Below are 18519 nucleotides of genomic sequence, written 5' to 3' on the forward strand. Positions count from 1 at the left end.
TAACAAGCAACGCAACTGTGCTTGGGAACTGAAATGATGTGAAAAAGATACTACAACTGCCCTGCCAAGCAAATTAGCTAAATATACCTTTGGAAATGCCACTTCCACACAGGTAAGCAGTATAATATTTTAGACTGTTTTGACTTTTTTTTTTAAAAGCATACTAGGCAACTTCTCATAAAGCTTTTGATTAAGTATGTCTTAATGCATCAATGATGTGCTAGGCAACTGCTCTTAACAAAAGACAGGACAGCTTATGTAGAGATAGTCTCCCCGAAGCAGCATTTTATTTTATTCATTTAATTCCAAAACATTTAATTTAGAAGTCTGGCATCTCAGTCATCCATCTTTACATGGGCTAACATTGACTTAAGTGTTGTCAGAATACACAGACAACTAAACAGCAAAGAGTTTACAAAAAATAAATTCATGACTCTTCAAAACAACTGCAAAAGGTTACAAGTATCAAAACTCTTAGGTAGATGCACTGCATTAAAAGAAATTGTGCACATAAGTTAGGCAAAAAAACAAATTGCTACCGGAACCTCACATTTCAACAGTTTATTGTAAACTGATGAGTAGGGTTATCACTTCACATCAGCTTCACTGTTTTCATTGACTGAAAAAATTTTGGAGTGGCTCATTTACTTCGCATGCACAAAATCTACTGGTTAACAAAACTGCCAGCTCATTTTAAATTAAATTTTTTAAATGGAATTTAATTATCTTCGATCACTTTCCATTATTCTTTCCATATTTTATAATCAATAGGCAAATTAAAAATGCCTCATTTAATATGCATCTTTCTGCACTGTTCAAGTGCAACTAAGATAAATAGGGCCAATAAACCAATCAATCCATCACTGCCCATGAAGACTTATTGAAACTGCTTCCTGATAAAGTGGACAGCAGATCTGAACAGCTGTACAATACAGATATGCTTAGCACTAGATATTTAGTGTGACTGTGGTAAGGAAATATTGGTGACAATGGGGATGGTGAAGTGGATGAAAGAGGGATCAGAGGAAAGCTTTTTAATTATTGCCCTCTCCTGCTTCTTCATCTTGCTGGTCACTCGTCCACAGAGTGAGGTTATCTCGAAGTAACTGCATGATGAGAGTGGAGTCCTTATAGGAATCCTCATTTAGAGTGTCCAGCTCTGCTATGGCATCATCAAAGGCTTGTTTGGCTAAAAGGCAGGCCTGCTCAGGAGCATTCTGGATTTCATAGTAGAACACTGAGAAATTGAGTGCCAGCCCCAGCCTAATTGGGTGAGTGGGCTGCATGTGCTCTTTGCTGATTTCAAAAGCTTCTTTATAGGCAGCTTCTGAAGCTTCCACCACACTGTTCTTCTTCTCTCCAGCAGCAACTTCTGCCAAGTAGCGGTAGTAATCACCTTTCATTTTCAGATAAAAGACCTTGCTCTCATACTGGAAGTCATTGCAGTTCTTGATCAAGTACTTATCTAGGAGGGCCAAAACATCATTGCAGACCGTCTCAAGCTCCTTTTCTATCTTCTCCCTATAGGCTTTAACCTTTTCCAATTTCTTCTCATTCCCATCTGCCATAGTCTTCTGCTCTATGCTGCTGATGACACGCCAAGATGATCGTCTAGCTCCAACTACATTCTTGTAGGCTACAGACAGTAGGTTTCTATCCTCATTTGAGAGGGGCTCATTCAGCTCAGTTACCTGAAAATATAGACAAAGATCAAATTTAAAGAGTCTGGATTGAAGAAGAACGTTCAATTTTCCTTCAGTACTTCCATTATTAAGAGCAAGAGCAAAAATTCCTTCTACACAAGAGTCAATTTGTAATGATGAAAGTTTAAATCTGTTTCTGCAGTCAGGTTTTAAGAGTGAAAACCCTATAGCTCTGCTATTAACAGAACTAGTATTTAAATGCCATCACAAAGCACATTCACACTCAGGTTGGAGTAATGAAGCATTCGTAGAAGGAAGACTCTCTATTTTCAGGAAGTCTTTGCAGTAATTATGCAGACTACACATTTAACAGTGAATTTAAATGTACCTAGAATACCAGCTACATGAATCTCAAACACTATACAGACATACTGGAAACCTGTGCGGTTCTTGTATCTCTCTTCCTCTATCGCTTTCTTTCAGATGACAGCAGAGATAGATGTGCTGCAGTCATTATGATTAAGCTCTGCATAGTACAGATAGCATTAGTGTTTCATAGCATCTCTCAGTCACTTAGTGACCAATTTTACAACATAATTTAAAAGTTGTCCTGTCTTCTATTGATTGGTGGGTGGTGGCTGCAGTCAGATTTCAGGGACAGGACATGAAAGAAATCACTTAAGAATGGAACAAACTGGAAAGCAAAGAAAAAGAAAACCCCACAACCAATTCCAAATTCTTCCTGTAAAAAGCTGTAAAAATGAAAAGTTAATACTGCATTTAGGCTTATTTGAGTTACTATGTTAACTACGGAAAAACTCTCAGACTTACAGTTACTTGAAGTTGTTCTATTTTTGCAAAATTAGAAATAGGAAACTAAACTCACAGGAATTAGGATGAAAAACAACTCCATTACATTAAGCACACTTCATTATTAACAGAACTACACTGCTTTAAGAGTCATTAGAATTCTAAGCATATGCACTTAGGTATGAAAATTGACCTGTCATTGCTCAGAATCTGCTAAAAATCATTACTGTGTCCTGAAAACAGTGAAGTATCCAGTAAAAGTATAGCTTTCCAAGTCTAAAAAAGCAATTTAAGAGTTACAAGGACACACATAGATGCAAAGAGAGCCTACTTTCAACTTCAATTTTTGTTCTAAAAAAAAAAAAAAAAAAAAAAAATCAGTCTATTAGCTTCATCTCCAGAATGTATTTCCCTCCAGAGCTCAGAGACCAGAACTCCCAAAAGGCACTGCTCTGCCAGGGCTAATGCAATTTGAGAAAGCTCACCAAAGGTCAAATACAGAGGAATCCACTCTTCTGCCATTTTCCAAAGCTTCTTCACAGCTTACACTCAGCATCCACACACACACACAATGATTAAGACCTCTATCATCTTCTCTTCTCTAGTAAGATATCAGCTCCCTCAACACAAAAGGTACAGCTAAGAGATTTTTATTCCCTATGCTGTATTAGCAGAGCATTTGCTTCTATAATAATAATAATAAAAAAAATCTACACCACATCACCCACACACTACAGGGGAAAAAAAAAAGCCATTAATAATCACTTGGTCATTCCTGCACTGCTGGAGGACTCTGCTTGAAAAGTCTACTACAAGTTCTCAAGTAGTGATTGATTTAGAAGACTTAATATTGCTTTGCTAAAAATTTAAAGATTTAACCACAAAGAGTCAATTTTCTATTGTACTTCATTATCTTTAGTGTTCCACAAAAATAACAGAAAAAAATCTCAATCTGTTAATATACTACTGAGGTATATTACCCAGATTTTAAAAAAAAAAATGGGGCAAATATAGCAGAGTATACAAGACAAAAACACCCAAGGATGTCTTGTCAGGACAACAGTAACAGACTGGATTCCTAACCCAGAAACACTATTCGGTGGAAGTGAAAGCTAAAGGATTGCAACTGAACTACAGCTACTGATTATTCTCCTTAAGCATCTTGTCCCTGTTCCTCATGTTCCACCTCATCCTCCATTTACTACCCCCGTTCTATACCTCAGCTGCCTACCACCTTTGCAGTTGATCCCTTCCTCCTCGTCAAACAAAGTACCTCCCTACCAAATGCTAGTATTTATATATTCAGTATCTAGGGATAGTGACCTCCTTAAAAGTGTCCCTTAAGCTTTAAAAATAAGCTTTTAGAGGTAGATGCCTTCTGTGTATTCAAGACACCAAAATGGTATTTTACAGGACCTAACAAAGCCACTGGCAACCATCATAATGCAAGGACAAGGCATTAATCAGTTTTTAAAAGTTGTTCCATTTGTCACAAGCCACAAACCGCAATCTTACAGCAATACCACTAGCCTAGAAAGATTATTCCAGGTCTCTTCAAGTCTGTTTTCTCTCGTTATTCATTTCCATTTTCAGAAAATGTACAACATCCAGTCCAAAAAAGTTAGTATCATTTATAAAGTCCACTTGCACAGGAGACAACACTTACAGATAACCTATACCTGAAAAGCCTCTCACCTTTGCTAATCACAACATAAAGTCAACAGAAGTGTTGGTAAACAGTCTATTTGCAGAAATTTCTGAAGATCAAACTAACTTAGTTGTATTAATAGAGGGAGTATCTTGTGAAGTCCAGTCAATTCTGGTAATCTTGGCTGTTTGTTTATTCAATATTCTTTGCAAGTATGTCTACATTACCATCCATAAAATGGAGTGCAACTTTGGGAGAGAAACATACTAACTTTAAGCTATCTAGCTGAAGTATAACTATGGCATCACCTTGGTCTGGGCAAGTTTATTAAAACTCTCAATAAGCACCCAACTACTAAACTTCTCCTGACACAAGATTTGAGAAATGCACAGAATACTTAAGATATGAATAACTGCAAGTACACGAGTACAGTCATCTCTTAGGACTAAGAGCAGAACAGTTGTCTGCACATGGAAAAAGAATTACGACTTCTTAATCAAAAAAACAAAACACACTACTAAGACCTAAGATCCTTAAGAGGCTTAATCAAGAGACTAATCCAGGTATCACTAGCCTAATGGTGTAATTCTCACACTGTCTTAAACTCATCTTGAAATAGTTCCTTAAAAGGAAAAAATTAACATAAGAGAAGCTAATTCAACATGCTTAGGGGATATGTCTACCAGCTTTAGGATGTATCAGGAGTTACTGATATACCTTGAATAATCACCAAACACCATCAACTCTAGACCATCACCAAAGACCTGTGCTTGATAACAAGTAGTCTTTTTAAGATACATGACATAGAGGCAGGAGGCCCAGAATTAGAAGATTCTGTTCTGTCAAACATGACTTTCAAAAATGTTTTCTGAAGAATTAGCAAAAAAAATGAAAAAACTAAGCTGTCAAATTCCAGAGAACAAAGTAGAAATAGTATTTGTCAACTATACTTTCCTTTATCAAATATACTGCCTTTCCACACTCATGTCGTTGCAATCAGATACTAATCTGATTCCACAATAAATCTATACAAATCTGGCATACAGCACAATTAACCTGAAGAAAGTCAACACACTGAAGACACCCTTGGGAAACTGATAAAGATTTTGAAGTATTTTATTTCTTCTTTCCTTCTTCAGATTTTCTGTATTTCTAACTCTATATAAATCTGTACTACTTAGAAAACAGAATATTCATATTTCACATTTTAAAAAATACAGAAATGAGACTTTAGCACTGTATCATAAAAATTAAAACCTTGTAACACAAAAAAAATGCTTTCAGTTTTGTTTCAAACCCAACAATGCCTCTCACTTGTCTGCATCAGTCTTAACAGATACAAAACACTGTATCCTAAAAACAATATACAGCACTCCTACAGGCCTTGAACCACACTAAGAATTCTTTTTCAGATAAGGTAAGGTTAAAAAAACATCACTGACATACCATTTCCAAATGTAAGTTATATCCTCTGGCAGATTCTGCTAACTTAATCTAGAAACTGGTAGTCACCTTCAAAGAAAGCAGCATCTGATACTGTGTGCAAGAATTCAGCATAACAAACTAGTAGTTTCTTATCAATTATTCTTCCTGTGGCAGAAGTTTCCAACAACTTAAGTGAAGCGCTTCCCATTCTACTATCACTTTTCAACATGTCTCCCAACTCGTTTTATTTCCTTAGTCCTGAACTACTTTCTTCTCATCCTGAATAGTGACTTCAGAGATAAGCAACAAATCACCCCCAAACCTACGGTGCATCTAAAATAACTCTCATGGTGCAAAATCACATCCATAGGCTTCTCTAGGCTAAACACTAAATTACAAGAAACTAGACTCAAAGGAAAAGCATATGACCTTGAAGAACCTATCTACTATTGCAGATTTGGCAGATTTGCCAATTAGGTAAGAAAACAGACATGTCTCTCCTTATATGCAGGGATGACAGAGAGAGAACAAAAAACAAACAAAAAAAAACTTGAAATGTCATCCCTTCTATTCATAGCCTTATCTTAGCAGAAGCAAGCTACTGGATCGCAACAATTAGGATTTACGTTTTAGACATGAGCAAAAAGAAGCTCAAGCTTTCTCATAATGTCTGTTACGAAAAACAGTAGTACTTGAAGGATTAAAAACTGCCTATAGGATGACTTTAAAGCAGTATTAACTTACTAAGGCGTTACCTATACTTTTCTAATGCAAACATACCTTGTCATACTTAAGTTTGTAATTATTTTTAGTCCTGAAAAAGATGCTGGAATTGAACACGTAGACTATGATCTGCTAATTTTCTTTCAGACTGACAATCTGCTTTTTGTAGCAAGGATACAGGCTAAATCATTTTATTTCTATGATACTTACAGGTTATCTCCTCCTCTGCTCTGCGCCCACAAAGTTCTTTCAGTTTACTGGGAATTAAAAATAAAAGGAATTCTGACTATAATCCCAAAATACTGAACTCCATATGCACAGATCATCCAGCTCTACCAACCAAGTCAGGAACAACTTACATGTGAGCGTGATCCCACGTAGGAGATGCCAATCTGATTTAGTTTTGTATGAAAAACACAGCAAAGTTAAAGGTTCCAAAACTAACACCAGATCTATGCACTGCAGGATTACCTAGTATGAATGTGACCTGGGTCAATTACATGCATGTGATCACACTTCTGTTTTGTTATGCATTTTGTTAGCATTTTTTTTTATTATTAGTCAGAGTGTGTGTTAGAACTTGTGCTAGACAACTATATCTGATCCAGTATCAAGCAATGGTAGCACGAACCAGATAATATTTGAATCGTTACAAATTCTCCCAGTACAAAGTTATGTAGTTTATAACTTCTGAATAAACAGGAACGAGAAGAAAGAATTTAAACCAGATCAGTTTTTTGCATCGTGTGGTTTCAGCGTTTTCTATCAAGACATTAGAAGCTCTATAGCTAGATTTATTGTATCAAGCCACAGTAAGGAATTCTTCTCACAGCAGGGGAGGATACTGTTTATATTAAAGGCATCTCATTCCTCTCTCCTACAAATACTTCATTAACCAAAATCAAACACTGATGTTCAAAGTGAAGAACTGGATGATACAACACTAAAAGTATGGAACGCTCCAACCTAAGTCTACATATGTACAGAGATGAAATATACAAATTAAAGTAGGACCTCAAGATATTTTGGTTTTTTAAAAAAAAAATCTCAAGATCATACCCAGCAATATCTGCATTTTATTGCAGTGGTTAGCCCTGATAAGTAGTATTTCATGCATAGGACTAATTTTAAACCAGCAGATTCTCACGTAACTCAAATGCATCTTAACAATTTTTAAACTCAAGTGTAAATGACTAGATACTTATTATGTAGCTATACTAGAACAGCAACCAAAAAATTAATGAAACTCCCAAGTACTACCTATTAGAATTCATACAGTCTGAAATAATAAATGTTTATACAGCAAAATAGTTTAACTGTTTAATATTTACTTCCCAATATATCATGATGTTTTTTGAATAATCCAAAAACAAAAGCACTTAATGCAGTATTTCCAAGATGCTTAAAGAATTTGTTCAGAAAAGTAAGAAATGGTAACACTCACACACTAAACATGTATTTCCCCACACACAACTTCAGCATTTGCTGTATTCAGAAACCATTTTTAACCTACCATGTAGCATTATTTAAAATTGCTGAAATCCTAGAACAATATTAATGCAATGAGCATGCCACCCCTTGGAAGAATGCCATTTAATAGAGCCACATTTACACATGCTTGCATTTTTTATTAAGAAAATTTTGTTGCAAAAAAAGTAAACTAAACTATTTCACAGCAATCCATGTGAAGTTTCATTTTCCTCTCATGTCTACACATTATAAGCAGAAATACTGGAATTCTACCAAGAAAATTCAAAAACAACAACTATTAAACTAATTTCCTTATTTAAGCTACAACTGTTACTTCATCTGGCTTTTCTATAGCAGAATCAAATAAAAGGACTGGAAAATAACAAGTGTTCTCCAGTTTTATACCATTAGGTAAAATACTAGTCTTTTTTTTTCCTTCAGTAGCGGTCTAAAATAAGAAAAAAAAAGAAATGTGCTTTTGCTAAAATAGTTTGTTACTTTATGTTTCAGAAGCCACTATAAGGCTGCTTGCTGTATCATGTATAGTAAAAATATGGTGATAAATACCTGTAACTAAAATTGCCTATTCAGATTTCTACTATCCTGGAAGCACACTATTTTCATACAGTGCCTTCATCCCAATTACCCAGCAATTTTAAAAACATCAGGTTTAGAATCTTTTCAAATCAAAACATTTTGTTTTAGGAATACATATCTGAGTTACAACACTGATTTCCTGTTGAAGGAAGTCTACCATCTCTGGAGCACAAAAGATACTTTCGATATTACTCTATACAGAGAGAAATTTCTCTGAATAGCTGTTGTTTACAATCACTGAAATTAAAGGAAATATTAGTGTGTGGGAACAGACAACCTACATAACAACATCTCACAGGAGCGTAAGCTCAAATTTGCAGAATTTAGATCAAACTTTAAAAGAGCATTCTGGAAATCACCATGTTAAAATGAACACCTGTGAAAGACATTTAAATAACTACTAGATAGAGTATTATAGGCAATTACATTAAATGAATAGCTAAAACTGTTAAAACATCGCTCTTCGAATACAGCTTTGCTTGTTATATTTAAGTGTCTCTAACATTCTTTTTCATAAATGCTCAAAATTCAGCTCACTGAAGCGCTATCAAGCTTACAATTGCAAAACCTCATCATTAAACACCTTAGAGAGCAAAAGCAGTATTAATGAAGAGAACGATGTGACTCAAGATGAAGTGAAATAAAACAATGTTAAGAGTTTAAAAAGACAACTGAACATGTACACTAGTTGCAGATGCACTTTATTTACATATTTCCTGAAGCACAGCAATTATATTCTGCTTGTTTCTTATCTCATGTATGTTCAGTTGATATAGATACTATAATAGATAGTATATTTCCAAATAAGCACTGAACTATCAGGAATTCTAGTAATATATTAAAACGCATCTTTTTTATTTTAATGTCTAGTATATCTGATGTTGAGATACTCTGAAGTATTTCTGCTTTAGAATTGGGTTGGTCCTAGTATATACAATGCCATAATACATCAAGTTATAAAGAGCTAATGATTAAAAAAAAAGAGAGAGAGCAAAATAAAGGTCTTTTGACAACTCTCACTTAAAGAACACGACATACATACATTAGTCTCAAAATTAAGACTATTTTTGTCACAAGAATCAACCCATTTGAAGCTGCTTTCTCAAAACCAGAATCATTATGTCTTTAAACAGCACTATTTTCAAGGGAAACCCAGTAAGGCTTTTGGTGTTCACAAAAGAACAGACCAACAAGACTCTAAAATCAGTTGCAAACAGATACGGCAAAGACATTGCTAAACACCTTCTAACATCACTTTTAAATTTCAGATGATGGGAGTATTTTGTTTAAAGAAAAAGGGTCTAGACATATTAGGTTTGATCATTCTGCAATTTTATTACGCAGCAGTACAGATAGGTTAGCACAAATAACATCACTTGATTTTAAGAGAAGCTGAGTTGCGACTGTACCTTATGGTTTACACACATTTCAGTATTCATATGTGTAAGGAATGCACTGAGAATTTTATATCCTATAAAGAAGAGGCAAAAAGTATTACAGCTTGGGAAGCAGACTACACACTGTGCAGCTTTTATACCCGGATGCAAGTACTATACCGTCTTTGAATCAGAGCGCCCATGTTTGTGGGTGAGGCCTCTATTCGTGCTTTTTAATCGCGAGCCGAAAGAAACGTCTAGAAAAGGAAGGGGCTCTCCTTGGCGTGTGCAGTTTTCTCAGACCCCCTCCTCCCCCGAGCCGGAAAGGCCAGCCCCCCTCTACCCACGCCCAGCCCCGAGCTGCTCGCACGCCCCAGACTGCTGGGACTGGAAACGCACCCCAAGGTCAAACCCAGGATCCCACTCTAACTCCCAGAGGCCGGCGGGGAAGCAAACACGCGCGCCTCGGGCTCTAGTGGGGAAAGACTCTACCAGGTTCCCGCCGCGGCAAGGACCAGGCGGGCAGCATTCAAACTGCTCTGCTGCGCGCCGGATTGGCGGGTGAAGGAGGGAGGAGAGGGGACAGCCACACCCCCAGGGCAGGGACCGCAGAGGGAGCGGGAGGACTACGAGGGAGCAGACACGAGAGAATGAAGGAAATAAGGGTGGGGGAAAGGAGAGCAAAGAAGGGGGATCTGGGTCCACTTTAGACCGGCTACTATCTCTGGCTGCTCTCGCTGAAACAGGTAGTAGCCGGCGCCGCCCAGCACGGCGGTAAGGCGTCCCAACGGGACAGTCTCGCCCCCGCCCCCCTTTCTTTAGGGCGACGGCTCACACCCTCCCAGGACTCAACTCCGCCTCGGCCCAGCCCGCATTTTCTTTCCCATCCTCCTCCGCCACTACCCCCTCTGCAGCACTCCTCCCCGGGCAGGACCCACAGCCGCCACGCTGCTAGCCCCACTCACCGCCTTCATGGCCGAGGCCATGTCGTCGTATCTCTCCGCCTGCTCGGCCAGGCGGGCTCGCTGCAGCAGCTGCTCTCGGTCCCCCATGGCCGCTTCCGTGATGGCTGCCGGGCTGGGCACTCTGGGCCCCTCACAGAGAGAGGAAGAGAGGAACCTGCGCCCCGAAATGCGCGGGCTTGCGGTGCGAGTGTGCGAATGCGCGCAGGGAACCGAAATGGAGCCGCCACCTCAAGCTCGCTCGCTCGCTGAGTGACCGTTGAGCTGGCCGCAGCTGCTGCTCACCCCCGGCCGCGCTCGCCAGGCGACGGTTGGCGCCTCGCGCTCGCTGGCCGCGGCAAGGCGAGTAGCCGCGCGCTCGCTCCGTCCCCTCCGCGGCGTGCACAGCCCGCGCCTCTCCGCCCTGCTCGGAGCCTCGCGCTGCTGCTGCTGCCGCCTGCGCCTGCGCGCTAGGAAGGCAACGAGGGGGTGGAGCTGAAGGGACTGCAGGGGAGGGGAGGGGGAACACTGCTCCCCCGCGTTCTATTTCTAGGTGACGTCACTTGCTATAAATAGCTATCCCGGGGCGCCGGCTGGGGGGAGGCGCATGCGTGCTGCGAGTGCTGCATTTTACTGCTGCAAAGGTGGAGGTGGGCGATGAGCGCGGGCATTGCAGAGCCGAGCCGAGCCGAGCCGAGCCGAGCTGAGCCGAGCCGAGCCTGCTCTCCTGCACCCAGCCAACTCGAAATGCCTCACAAAAGGGTCAGTTACCTCCCAGTTCGTCGCCTGTCCCTACCCTGCCCTCAGTAACATCGCACAAAGCCTGCTGTCCTGTGCACCAGCAATCATCTCACAAACGGAAACTGCTCAAGCAGAGTGTGTCGCCCACCTGAGCTGTCCTTCATGTGCAGCTAGGCACTGTTTTCACATGTGCTATTTTGCCTACATGCCATCACTGCTTTGTGCTACCACGTCTCTTGAGCACAAGCTTTGCCTCCCAGTATTTATACAGTTGTGTCTCATCCCAGTTAAATAAATATATCTCTGAAAAAAGCTGCTTTGAAAACATTCCTACTAGTGAGGGAGGTAAGCATAGGCCAATTCTGTTACCTTGCCTGAGTGATTCAACTTAATTCAATTTTATCACATATTTTAATTCATAATGGTCAGACTCTTCTTTAGTAAATTAACAAAATACCAGCCCTACAAGACTGCACAAAGAACACAGCTGCTGCAGGTATCTGCAAAATGCTAGCATCCATGTTGCTCTTCTTTTATGATACATCATAAACACTTTAAACTTCTTGTGTTCAATCCACAGCCAGCATTTGAACATCAGCACACCACTTTATATATGTGGAACTGCTGCACCTCTGAGTGAAAGATTTGCTCACGATAAAACAGTTCAGCATCATATCCTTGGTACCAGAACACCTATATAAATTTAAGCACACATCTGTTCTCACCACCAGGAAGGGGAAAGAATGCACGTTCGTATGCACCAGAGGAAGGGGACCAATCCTGGCCTTGCTAATGACACTACTCTCCCATTATCATCAGTACCATTGCATTGTTCTAATTGAGTAAATCTGGTCCATTGAGTCAGCCAGAAGTTTTTAGCCTTAAACCTGGCATTACTGAGTTTTTTGAGTTTCAAACAGAGTTAACTCTCAAAGTCACTTAAAATAAGTGTTGTAGTTAATTTTTAAAGGGACTAGATGAATATTCAAATAAATTTGGTTACTTTTTAAAGGAGCTGAATAAATATTGTGAAAAATAAGAATACATGGAAGTAACGTGTAATAAAATATGGAAGATAAAAACTTCCCATAACAAGTTATAAATTGATTGCCACAGGATTAAGGAAGTAACTTTCTTCTCTTTGCAGTACTGTGAAGTACACAGTTATTCATACATATCTGTAAGCTGGATACTGCCTTTTTCCTACATTTTTTTTTTCAACTGTTAAGAGAAGACAGTGAAATCTTGACAGATTTGATCCCAAGTATCAGTCCAATTCAGTATCCTCATTAAAATAAAACTTTTCTAAATTTTAATTACGCATAAAACTTTGTCTATGGACTGTAAGACTATATTCTTGAAAAGGCATGAATGAATTTAAAAACACAGGTTTTAATGTATCTAATATCTTATGCAACAATAGTAAGAGATGAGCCAACCCAAAACCCCCTATCCAACTCTCAAACTTTGAAAACTTTGCAGTTTAGACCAACTTCTTAAAGATTAATCAGTCTGCAAAGTGTGCCAAGTTTTGAAAATCTGTAAACTCTATAAAATCTTTCCAGTTGTGCACAGCAGTTTCAGCCTCCCGAGGGAAACAGATTATGAAGTATTTTTAAAACCAGTTATAATTATTTACCCACTGAATTAGAGAATCTGCATTAATCTTTCAAATATATGTGGATATACCCACATAAAAAGTATTCTCATAAAATGCTTTGGGTTTTTTTAATTGAAGCCTCTGTGTAAATGGCCATTTTCAGTCTAAACCATCTGAAAAATTCGTAACTTTGAACCCACAAGTGATACATCACATCATTGCTTTAAAACAAGATATATGTCTAAATCCAACAGTAGCAAGAAAAATTACTAAAATCAGGCAACCTTTTATGTAGCATTTCTATAATCTGACTGTAAACAAAGTAATGAGAGTACATTTCAAACATACATGGTCTTTGGGAGAGTACCTATTTTCCCTTGTGTGTACAGCACCTAGTGCCTTGAATCCTCCACTGTAACGGTGGCTCCCAGGAGCTATAAAGGTACAAATAAAAAACAGTTAGTGCTCATGTAGTAGGTTTCAATCTGGTACAATGTTCAGAAGCTTAGTTACAATGCTTTTAAAGTAAAAATGAAAAAGAAATGGAAATGTCAGCCAACCCTTTCCTAGACTGCTGAATGGGGTGCAACATGCTATCAAGCTCTGTGGTTCCCCTGCAGAGCTCAGATGCCCAACATCGTACACAGCATTACACAGCTCTAGGATTCCCAGCAAAGCCCAGACAGGAGCTCAGAAATACTGCTCTCATGAGGCAGAATTTGAGTTGTTGGCACAGTTACCATACCCAGCAAGAATCTGTAGACGGAGAAACTTATGGTACTGAAAATTGCACCATGACCTAAGGCAGTGGCTCTGCTCCACTGGCGTATCTGATTATTGGACAGCACTGATGTTCTACAAATAGCCCCTTGCTGAAATGCTATTCTAGTTCACTGCTCAGCTCCACAGAGGGGCATTGGGGACAGCGAAGCACTTGCAAAGAGACTGGTCCCCAACACTGACATTTAGCTGAGTGTACAGGGCTATGAGGTGCACTGGTGTAGAGGAAGCATGATAGGGAAACTAAGGGATGACAGTAGTGCCATCCCAGAGCCTTCCAAGCCTTCCTTCACTGCCAACGGCCACTTTCTTTGGGTATTCTGGCAACAATGAGCAAGGATCACACTTTTTGCATCACTCTTCCTGAGATTCATGGAACTAAAGCAGTGGTAGTAAAAAGCCCTTGCTGCTAATATTCTTCTCATTCCTGGAGCAAGCAATCTTCCTTCTCTTCTTTTGCATCAAGGGAATATTTTATTTAGGGCTCTACTAAATGATACTGAGTCTTAGGCACAAGGCACTGAGAACCAGAGAGGGAGCAGATGCAACTACCAAGTGATGGTGGAGGCTGAACCAGCTCCCACATCATAGTAAAGGCAGTAGAGGTAGGGATGGTAGAAAAAGAGAGCGAGCAAGCCTGTGGACATCTGATCTTGGAAATACTGAGGCTGGCGCTTAGGTGGGGGCAAGATGTTCAGACTGTGCTGTAAGGACAGATTGTTTCACAGGCTGAGGACTATCTATAATTTTTATTGTTAGAATCCTGGCAGCACATCCCCGCAATAAAGTCAGATAAGTGCACATCAGGGAGGGAAGGTGTTATAACCAATGACAAGATCAGAGCAAAAGATAGGAGTGGGTGTAGCTGAAGTGTGATGATTCCTTCCCAAACCACAAGAGACTGTAACTTCAATGATGCATTTCTAGCCAAACCATACACCACAGTTTAACAAGCAGCAGAACCCTTTGGGCTGTCACAGTCTATGCGAAAATATTCTACTGTTTGTCATATTTCAATTTCATATTAATCTGTAATCATTCTCTCAGAACCTCCCTCGTATCTCCAAGGTAAAATCTAGAATGAAGGCAGAAAGATTGCACTACCTGAGTGCTGCTCAGAACCAGCAGGGCTCATGCTGCGATTTGTGGTGAAGTACATCGTACACCTATTCAGCAATCGGGTAAGATGCTTTAAAGAGAAGGGTAGTGATTTGTGCAAAATCTGTGAAGCTCTTGCCTCCTCCAGGGAAAGGGTTACGTCTGTACACTGAAACCTACTTGCGATCACTGCAATAAATTTAATACCACTCAGGATTCATACACAGTAGCTCTTTGCATGTTCAAAATCCTGTGCAGTCGTGAGTTGATAAAACCTCAGAACTCGACCATGAAATGTGCTATGTTCAAGCACTTGCTCATTTCAGAGTCCAGTGAAGAATGAACACTATGTCTGAATAAAAAATTATGGCAGTGTTTTTGCGTGCCAGAATGATTCAGGGATATGCACAGGAAGCTGTGAAGCATGCTCAGTTATGGAGCTTTGTGTAAGTAGCAAGAACACAGTAGCTAATAGAAGGCAGCTTTAACTCTTACAAAGCTGCTTCAGAAGAGTGTTTGCGAAAGTCCTGTCCAGATATTGGAATGTGTTTTTATTCTTTACATAATTTATCAAATGGAAGTAAGTAGAATTTAAAACAATAAACAGGAAAACATAAAAAAGCCTGCTTATCAGAAACCTTTAGCAGAGTATCATATAGAAAAAAGCCTCTCCATGCAAGAGAAAATAAGTCTATGTTAAGTGACTACTGCAAGTGAAAAAAACAATCCTACCAATTCTCAGGGCCTTTCAGAGGTGCTGATCATTTGCAGTGTACAGATAAGGTCAGAATGTAAGATGTCCAGCATTTCCAGAATTACCCCCAAAACACATCATATTGTGCATACACAATTAGGGACTCTGAATCAATGGCCAGATTTAAAAAATAAGCCCAGATCTTTCTTAACAACCAAATTTTTACCACTCTTCAAAATTTACTAAGTGCATTAGTTTGACTGAGAATTGGATTAAATTCCACTGAACATGACTGATCTGAAACAATGACCTTTCTCTGTAGAACATAACATGAAAGACACTGGGGATAATACTAATGAAGCACAGAGATAAAACAAAATGCTTCTGCTAACACTTTCAAAAGTGGCCTCTTATTTGGGTGTCCTACTTTAGTTGCTGCGTAGGTGCTTTCTTCCGAAAATGAGGCCCCAAGCAAGTCAAGCCAGGCATCCAGAATGAAAAACTGCCTGAAAATACTGGCCTTCAGGCTTTCTGGCCTGACATTTGTCCAGAGTGGGCCTCAGACCAGCCCATTCAGTAACTGTGATAGCTGACAGAGACTGTCAAGGGGCCTGAAAAGTAAAAGCAACTTTTCATCTAATTAATCCTCTTTAGCACTGTAGCAGATTAGGTTCAGAAGTTTTTCACGAGCCGCTGCAGAGCAAATCCTCCATACTGCCATTTCTATACCACACATCTAACTCAGCAACAGCTCAGTCTTGACCTTGCCAGTCTTAGGCCTGTCTGCTAAAACTGCAAAAGAGTAAAGTTGATTCTAGTGGCAGCACTGGAAAATTTGACTGCCTGCCCATTGGGAAAATGGCCCTCTCACCTCAAAGACAACTAATTAATAGAGCCTCTGAAGATGCTCCTAGACTTCCATCCCTTTTCTGATCATTCAACATGCGCAAGTTTTGTTCTTTGGGCCCTCCTATGAATTAAAAGATAAAAATGGTTTTGTTTTTCTATCTAGGGCAAGCTCCTTCTTTTGTTAGGCCACGACATGCTAAGGGGGAGGCGGAATGACAACAGCAGGTACAGCACATTCAGCTCAGGGCAGGTCAGCCACATGCTCAGAGTACTTCTAATTACAGCTCCAAGGAAGAAGAACATAAACACATCCAGAGCCTGCTACATATGGCAGGACAGGAAAACTAGAACAAGGCCAGGATATAAATCATAGCTAGAAAACTAGAAAAAGAGACAAACTGAACAATTCAAATACAAGCCCAGTGTGAACATGTATCATTTGAAGAACTCCACCACACTGTCCCTCAAAGACCCACACAACTCAGCACCACAGGCAGAGAAGGCCAAATGCTAAGCGTCACCGGTGCTAAGCCCAGATTCACTTGATCTCTTCTCTAGCAAAGCTATGCATCCACTCTATGCCAGCTCATGCACGGGGAAGTGAAAGCCTATCTCTGAACTCCGCTCAGCTACCTGTATCTCAGCATGGTCAGGTTTTGAGAGATCATCTGCAAGCACAGCCTGCAAATTCTTCTCTAAATGCAATTAGCTCCTCCAAAGTGTTTCATGCAGATTCAATATCCACGCAGCACGGGGCAAAGACGCTGGTGGTCCAGAATGCACTATGCTTCAGCCACTTGATTTTACACTACTTAAAGAAAAATACTTGCTTTTAATTTGTTCAATTCCACATATCGAGCTGTGAAACATTTAATATAAATTTCTGGAAAACTAGTAAGTTGCTTCATCTGGGAAATAACCTAGAAAATTCAATTGTCCTCCAGAGAGTAACTGTGCCAAATTTGGAAATGAAATTCATTAAAAAAAAGTTTAAGACAAAAGGCTTTAATTCTGCTTTAACTGCAAAGCCTTTTCAAATTCAGGTTTGCAAGGAATACTTGTTGGAACACTCCTTAGGAATTTGTCAGTTCAGCTTTTTTCTTAACAATCCCAAATAACTATATTCTTGAACTATTTAAAAAAATTGCAAAACCTATGGATGCTCATATTGTTAAGACAGTCGAACAAAAGACAGTTATCTCTGAAACTAATATTCCTGTATAACCCGTGTTTTCTTAGAAAATAATCTATTTGATTTTGAATGACAAGTGCCTAGAACTTCTATACAGCTGGAGTACTGTTAATCTAGTCTGCGCCATCTTCCTGACAAGGGAGAGCAACTAAATATTTGAAAGGGAGTGTAAATATATCTCACAGAAGCATCATTCCTCCATACATCAATCCATCAGTTTTCACAAGCAGAAAAGTGTAACCACTCAGGCTTCCATCCATACATATTACATTCCACAGACTAGCTGAATCATTGTAATGATGGTGACACATCATGTCATTCGGGCTGAGAAATACCTTATTTGGTATTTCATACATACGCCTAAGAAGACCCACTGTGAGTTTTGCTCACACGGGTGGGTTCTTTTGCATGGAAGTCTTTTCACTATCTGGCACACAGCAGGGTCTCATTTTCTTTCGACTCCACCACAATCAATAGGGAAGCCATACATCTTGCCCACTAGTTCAAATGCGGATTTTACGCAGCGTGTCTGGATTCACTATGCAACCTCTTGCCTACCGTCAGCAGCAGAGGTCCCGAGTATAACAGGCTTCTGCATTTGCCCGACTGCTTCCTTCTGCTCGCCCGAGGACCCCTAAGGCTCCCGCAGCAGAAGCGGCTTTGCCCCCTCCCCCACCCTGGCCGCCAACGGTCGCCAACGGTCGCCGCGCGCCTCCTGAGGCGCCGCGCGCTGCTCCGCTGTTGCTATGGCTCGGCGGCTGGCAGCAGCCAATCAGAGGACGGAAGGATATATTTGTCCCTGTTGCTACCGGTGCGGCGGGATGCCTGACCAATCAGGAGGGAGCGGGAAGCCGGCGGTGCCGCGCGGCTGAAGTGCCGCCTCACGGACGGCACTAGCGTGTCCCCTCCGCGCTGCCGCACTTCGGTGTTTT

The 18519-nt window shown here is 40.1% G+C and overlaps 1 protein-coding gene across 2 annotated transcripts; it reads right to left on the reverse strand.

Moving 5' to 3' along the window:
• Positions 1–254: 254 nt before the first annotated feature.
• YWHAH (tyrosine 3-monooxygenase/tryptophan 5-monooxygenase activation protein eta) lies at positions 255–18230 on the reverse strand. 2 transcript variants are annotated; one of them, XM_062589985.1, is made up of 3 exons: positions 18146–18230; positions 13323–13408; positions 255–1691 (listed from the first exon to the last, which is right to left on the reverse strand). In XM_062589985.1, the coding sequence occupies exons 1-3, from the start codon at positions 18183–18185 to the stop codon at positions 1035–1037; spliced, it is 783 nt and encodes a 260-aa protein (XP_062445969.1). In that variant the 5' UTR covers positions 18186–18230; the 3' UTR covers positions 255–1034. The 2 variants fall into 2 exon arrangements, with proteins under 2 accessions (XP_062445969.1, XP_062445970.1); XM_062589986.1 differs by lacking the exons at positions 13323–13408; positions 18146–18230 and adding an exon at positions 10658–11099.
• Between the last annotated feature and the right edge of the window lie 289 nt (positions 18231–18519).

The sequence above is a fragment of the Rhea pennata genome, chromosome 17 (assembly GCF_028389875.1).
Source record: "Rhea pennata isolate bPtePen1 chromosome 17, bPtePen1.pri, whole genome shotgun sequence".
Classification (NCBI taxonomy): Eukaryota; Metazoa; Chordata; class Aves; order Rheiformes; family Rheidae; genus Rhea; species Rhea pennata.

What these genes read in the sequence shown, in the direction of transcription:
- YWHAH (XM_062589985.1), bottom strand. Translation starts at nt 18,185, where the DNA reads ATGCAGAAGCCTGTTATACTCGGGACCTCTGCTGCTGACG. An exon ending in CGGGACCTCTGCTGCTGACG is followed by an intron (nt 13,409 to 18,145) that starts GTAGGCAAGAGG and finishes GTACCTTTATAG; the next exon opens with CTCCTGGGAGCCACCGTTAC. An exon ending in GGTACTCTCCCAAAGACCAT is followed by an intron (nt 1,692 to 13,322) that starts GTATGTTTGAAA and finishes CTATATTTTCAG; the next exon opens with GTAACTGAGCTGAATGAGCC.